This window comes from Balaenoptera physalus, assembly GCF_965194825.1.
Source record: "Balaenoptera physalus genome assembly, chromosome: 3".
NCBI lineage: Eukaryota > Metazoa > Chordata > Mammalia > Artiodactyla > Balaenopteridae > Balaenoptera > Balaenoptera physalus.
This window is the reverse complement of record NC_138890.1, coordinates 19,340,174-19,346,950: the sequence shown is the minus strand read 5'-3', so window position 1 is coordinate 19,346,950 and position 6,777 is coordinate 19,340,174. Positions and strand designations below refer to the sequence as shown.

Sequence of the window (6,777 nt, the reverse complement as noted above, 5' to 3'; positions counted from 1 at the left end):
CCTGGAAGGCTTTATAGACCCATGTAGACAGAGATTTGCTCCCTCCATACCTGGTGTATCTTTCGCACATTATAACACTAGATTATAATGACCAATGTACAACCTGAAGTCAGAGAACGTCTGATAAATCTCTATTTCCAATCTAAACATAGTATCTGACAAGAAGAAATTCTAAATAAGTACTGATCAGTATGGTGACTAGGAAAAGTAGATTAAGGACAACTCTGATTCATCGCAATGGACTAATTACATATAGTCCTCCCACTCATCAGGTCTGTTCAAAGTCACCACTAGCAAGCATCTTGTTAATGGGGAGGGGAGATGGTAACTCCCTATATAAAGCTCAGAATGTGAGCATATACCCCTCACACCTACATCACTGCTCTGAGAAGCAGCCACCTGCATCAGTATGAATATTAAAAGGAAAGCAAGTCCTGCATTTTGCAGCTTTCTTCTGCCTGAATTTGATCACACCAGCGTCCCTTTTCAATGTCTTTCATGGATCAGGCTTTCAAGAATTACACAAAGCTTGGGAAAAAATAGCACTAGCAGGACTGCCATGAAGGGGAGATACTGAAATCACCAGGGCTATAGGGTTGGCAGTCAAAAGTCATTAATAAATTAATGAAGCAGTCATGCTGAGTTGGCTCTCTGGGACCCCACAGCTTAAATTCACTTTGCTAGTAAGCCTGAAAAGTATCTGGCAGTAGGAGCTCTTGAGACCACCACCTCTAGTAGTCATGTTGGTGTAGCGAACAAAGTTTCTCACAATGGGCCCAAAATAATTTAATAGCTTTTGAGTAGATTAGAGTGAACAGAAGTGTGCAGTTCAAAGAAAATGAGAAAATGGACATCTCCCTACTCATTTGATTTATTAAACTGTCAATGTTGCTAAAGTAACTGTAGAAACTGGTCTTCAAGTCACCTGGTAATCCAGCAGTCTTCTCAATTCCTAGCTATAGACTAGTTGGTTAGACTCATTTGAGGAACAATCTATTTAGAACATTTTTTATTATTTGGAGCAAATTATTAACTTATAGAAATAGCCTAAAATTCTTGTAAAATTCTAGTAAAAACTATCTTCTATAGGATTCTTATAATATATAACCTGTATATTAAAATTGCCTTTAAAGTATTTATGAAAGCTTATTTTAAACTCAATTTAAATTTGAATACATAAATAATACTCAAAGAAGGGAATTCTCAATATATATAAAATTGTTACCTAAAACCTAAAAACTTTATTGCATATATTTCAGTTCATGTTTCCTTAGACACTTGTTCCTTTACAGAACATTAACTAGAATTTATAAATATGGGCATATTTCATTAATTTCTACAACATTTTTTTGGCAATCATAAGGAAGAACAAGACTTCTGTTATAGAGATAAAATTATATATTAAGGATTAGGTAAGAAAATGCCTACTTTAAAAACTGGACATCTCAGCAAACATTCATTTTATCTAATTGTGCTGTGATTTTAAAGGATTTTTTTCCCAGCATCTATATAAAAATTTACATTTACTTGTTAAAGAAGTAGTTTCTAAAAATGGACTCAATGCTCTGAAGAGTTGGGAAGTCAGACAATTTTAAAGTTTATATATACAACAAACTATACATGTAACAATTAAAACATTTAATGAATTAATATAACCCCACCAATACAATGTTTGCTACTGTATTAAAAGCATTTATTCAAAATATGCCAACCTCCTTCCAAAGGATGAAAGACACATGAGCCCATTTCTTATACTATGAGGTATATGGTAACAACAACAAAATTCCTAAATACAAAAGGATCATCAGTTGCCTAAATATAAAATTGAACTTTGGCAAACATATGAGTGTTATGCAGAATAACACAGCCAATAAGGAGATCCTTAAGTTTGCACCATCTCCCTATATCATGGCAGTGTCCCCATTCACTCTTCCCTTTCAAAGGGTGAGTTATAACCCTGTCCCAGATGACTCAGAATTTTAAATAGGTGGTCTGCTGATTAACACATATTTTCTCAAACCTCAATACTACAGCTATACAAATTACACTTTAAAAATATTTGAAACAGGTAATTGAATTTATTGGTTGACTATGAGTAGGAAAATACATCGGTAAAGAAAAGAGACCCTGTATATAAATATAATACTAGCTAGTTACAATTTGACCAAGAAGGTTCCACTGAAAAGAAGAGTAAAAGCCCTTGTTACCACCAGTCCATAGGTCATATTCAGTTTCCCACTACCCTTATCAAAGAGCTGCCTAGGCAAATGGGACATTCTTTGAGCTTAGTGCAGATAATGTGCTGGGTTTTGTTACATGAATGGTAAACAAAACTTAGTCCAGTGCATTACACAATTTAATGTACTGTAAATAAAGACTAGATATTCTATTTTAAACACTACTTCAACACACTGGTTACTAAAATTTATGTAACCAAAAAGAAGAGCAAAGTGAACATCTCAAAATACTGTTTACAAGTAGGGGAGAAACACTTGCTAAAGGTTTTCTTTGAATTATCTGCAGCATTTGTACTGGGTATTCTTATTGGTTCATTAAAAGAGCAAATTGCTATAACTGTTTTGCTTAGGTTGGCTTTTATACTTATATAGCATGACCCCAAAACCTTAAAAGTCACTATGGAAACTAATTCCATAAGTTTAAATAGTAAAAAGTGGAATACTAAAATTGGAATTTATTATTGAAAACCAGAAATCTTTTAAGAGCTTTGAAATTTTAATTTCAACATTTAGAAGTGCATGCCACCCAATTTAATAATGTCCTTAGGTTTCAAAGTGCTAACTCAAAATAAGTTTTCCTGGCTGTCACCAAATCAAGTAAAAATAAAAGCACATTTCTTGGAGATGTTCCCTGCCTATCTTCTAGGACTATTAAAGTTGCAATCAACAATTTATTTCTACAACTTTAGTTTAAATTATGCCATAAATTAATTTTGATGAACATTGTTTAAATTCTTAAAGCATAAATAATTATCACTAATACAGTAAACTGTACTTCAAGAGATTTACAAGGAACTGATCGCCTCCAAATTTCTGATCATTAAAAACAGAAAATATACCCCAAATTTTCTGTAAAACATTCATAAAATGGATTTATCCAGAAAGAATACTGAAATTACATTATGGCAACACCACATTAAATGTATTTGTTACAGAATTTTTGAAGAAAACCTATACTGTGAAAACATACTAGTTTTTATTGCATTTTAGGGAGTATGGATTATTGGAAATTATTCAGGACACAGAAAATATTTAAAACACAAATGCTTGCTTAACAGTCTATTTTGGTGTGACCATTTATTCCCTATAGACTTAAAATATTTTTCTCTCTTTTAAAGGTTACAATTGTAAATCTACACTCTTGGTTCAATTTATCACTATCTAATAAGGTGGAGAAGCTGTTCAAACTGACCCACAGAAGGTAGTCTGCCACAGAATGCAGTCTGCCTAGAAGAGGCAAGAACAAATATTTTCAAGACGTAACAGGCCATTATATCTTACTATGCTGCCACCAAATTCAAATATTTTGTAGACAATAACAAACACAGATGAAAACATTTTGTGTAAAGCTCAAACCTTTAGCATCTAACAAGTGCACTCTAGTTCCAGCATCTATGAAAAGAATATATCCTCCATAAACAGAGTAAGTGCTTCTCCCCTTCCCCTTCCATAAAGCTCTCTGGACCTGTTATTACATAATGCAGATCACAGGAAAAGCAGTTTCCTTCATCTCATCAGTCCAACCAGCTCCAGCTTGCCCTTGCTGGAAATTGTCATGATGCACATTACCAACACAGTGTTTAGGATAAATGAGTAAACACACCTTTTATTCACACTTTACAAACAAAACAAAAAACCCAAAAAGAAACCCCATAAAAGTTATGCATTGGTTCTATATCAGTAATACCAACTTTCCAATGTACTGACTATAGACTGGATGTGTTCGGTGCCAGCACAACTTAAAACAAAAAGCAAAAAATAAAAAACCATCACAACAAAATGTTAAAAAAAAAAAAAAAAAAAAAAAAAACCTTCAAAGGAAAAACCAGGTCCCAGACAAAGATTCAAGATCAAAACCTTTTGGAGAATTTTTTCTTTTTTTTTAAAGAAAAAGAAAAAGAAAAAAAAAAAAAGAATCATTTACTTAAACAGTATGTGATTTTATTTTCTCTTAAAAACAGAATAAGCACATTTAAGTGCTAAACATTTTTCATAAAATTTTAAGTCATTATCCAAAATGACTCACTCTCTGTATAAAAACTGTTATTAACATTCAACAATTTCTTTTCTTAATGCTCACATACATGGTGTCCTTTTGCTCCCCTGCCTGCAGTTGAAACAAAAGCAGTTAGACCAAGTTCCCTGTGAATTCATTTGATTTTTTTGAGAGAATGAATGAATGAGAACAGAACATATAGGAGTTAACTTTGCAAAGTTAAAGCTGGCTTTAATCTCTACTAACAGCACTATGGGCAAAATACAAGGTATAATATAACTTTTATCTTGGTTGACATGTTAAAATGACTTAGTCACTTTTAAAATGATCTGAAGTATTGTCTTAGGGACCTGTTTTGAAAGTACATCTCATTTATTTTATACTGCTTCATAAACGGAAAATTACTTTTTTTTTAAAGGAATGATTTCTAAAAAACAAGGAAACTAAGGAATACATGGAAAACAAAAAGAATTCACATGATAGTAGTACTCTGGGTGATGAACAGCACTGTGCAATGACACCAAGAAGCAGTGCTTGGGTCTGGTGAGTAAAGACCCAGGGACCCACCCTATGAACATGTTCCAAAATGTGATATTCAATGCTTCACAATGGAAAAAAAGCCACAGCCCATACAAAAGCATTTTCATAAAACTCTGACAAATGTTAAACAGTATTTAAAAATATAAAAGAGGATGCACAGATTTTCTCTGCATGCACAGGCAGTGCTTGGTGAGAACAAATTCAGGCAGGCACAGTGGAGATAGGACAGGAAATGTCTCAAAAAGGAGTTAAGAAGCTGTCCCTAAGCAGCTGTAATTCTGTAACTTAAAAAAGCTGAGGATTTAAAAATATCAGAATGTACATATATCAACCATTACATTCAGTCCATAATGCCTACAGATCATTCACTGCTCAGCTTATCTGTCCTGGTAGATAGTTTTTTGTAAAAACCCAGGAATTCATGGGTAAGTTGCCTCTGGTCCAAGAAAATGTCCTAAACTTTAAACAGATTTAGATTTAAAGAGCAATGTTCTCAATTTAAAAACAAAGTAGTACAAAAGGGCTAACAAAACCCTAACAGTGCAAATCATCAGCAGAGAAAGTCTGTTGCAACTTCTTTTACAAGCTGGCCTTTATAACACATGAAACAGGTAAAAAAAACTTAGCCTTAGATTACAATACAATCATTTCCAAATCTGATTTTTTTAGTACAAAATTTCATAAATCAGGTCTTCTATGGATCATATACAATCATAAAGGCTAAATTTAAATTCTATATTTTACAAACAAGTCTGAAAAAGGAGGGAGTAAAGTATGGAAGAATGATCTCTGGATGTTATTACTGGCCTCAAAAAAGTAGTGCTACAGATTTCTGTGCAAAGAGAATATGCTGTTCAAACATTTTCCTATTTCAAGGCATGAAAATATTATATTGGATAGAAGAAACAGGAAAATTACTTGTAACAAATTAAAGATAGGTGCAAACACACCAGTCCCTGTCTAACAGTATATAAAGCATATCGGGCTCAGAATTTGTCTGTTTGCTAGCACCTGGCTTTCATACTATATCCTTATCAAATAATCAGATTGAAAACTCAAATTATTAAGAAAAAAAAAAATCCCTAGTGGCCATACCTCACTCCCCTATATTCAGATTTTTTACGAGTTTATGAGTGAAACTGAGGTCATCCTCTGAAGGTACTTGACTACCTCCTGCCAGGAAGGTGAATGCCATTAACTTGGGGCAGGAAAGGCAGTAAGAGCTCCAGTTGTGCAAAAAGTGAGAAGTGGTCAGAGGGGATGAGTGGGTGTGGGCAGCCGCTGATATTGTTCTCAACTAGCCAATGGTGGTCCAGAGGTCCCAGGATGCCTAAAGTGTTCAGCTGAGGTTTAGAATAGAAGATGTAGTCAATTATACCCTGAAAAACAGAAGGTAAAAAGAAAAAAAAGACAAGGCCCCACATAAGATAACACTTGAATACTGAGAACTTTCAAGACATATCCTTAGAGTCAAACAAAGAAACTTATTAGCCTGTAGGAAAAGGCAAAACTACCTAAACCAAATGGCATCCCCAAATGTGAGAATGAAGAAAGTTTAGGGATGATAATCATTCTTCCTCCTATCTGGATCTTTTCAAAATCTTTAACAAGACCTAAAGAATCCTTCATGACAGGGCCTCTGCTTCTCTTTCCTAACTTAATTTGTGACACTTTTCCTTGCTCACTACTCCATTGCCATACTAGCCCTTTTTGGGGAGTAGGGAGGTGTGTGTGAAGTGGGGTACATTCCTTGTAGGCACCAAGCTCTTTCCTGCCCCAGGGCCTCCACACATGCCTGGAACACTATCTTCTACTTGTCAACTGGCTAACTCCTTCTCAACCTTCAAGTGCCAAGTTTAATCACTTTCCCAAGGCCTTCCTGAATCCTGCCCTCACCCACTTAATAGTTCCTACCACCTCTGATTCTTTTCCCTTGCTAACGCACACCCCAAGGTGTAACTATATACTCATTTGTGTGGTTGAGACCTATCTCTCCCACCAGAT

At 34.5% G+C, this 6,777-nt stretch overlaps 1 protein-coding gene across 5 annotated transcripts in view; it reads right to left on the bottom strand.

Annotated features, from left to right (window-relative positions):
- Positions 1–1,573: 1,573 nt before the first annotated feature.
- CNOT6 (CCR4-NOT transcription complex subunit 6) overlaps positions 1,574–6,777 on the bottom strand; it is a 67,158-nt gene continuing 61,954 nt past the window's right edge. For 4 of the 5 annotated variants that reach the window (XM_082453524.1, XM_082453525.1, XM_082453527.1 and 1 more), the window contains one exon: positions 1,574–6,152. In XM_082453524.1, the coding sequence (XP_082309650.1) occupies positions 5,940–6,152 (213 nt within the window). In that variant the 3' untranslated portion in view covers positions 1,574–5,939. The remainder of the gene's footprint in view (positions 6,153–6,777) is intronic. The other variant, XM_082453526.1, reaches the window with a different exon arrangement.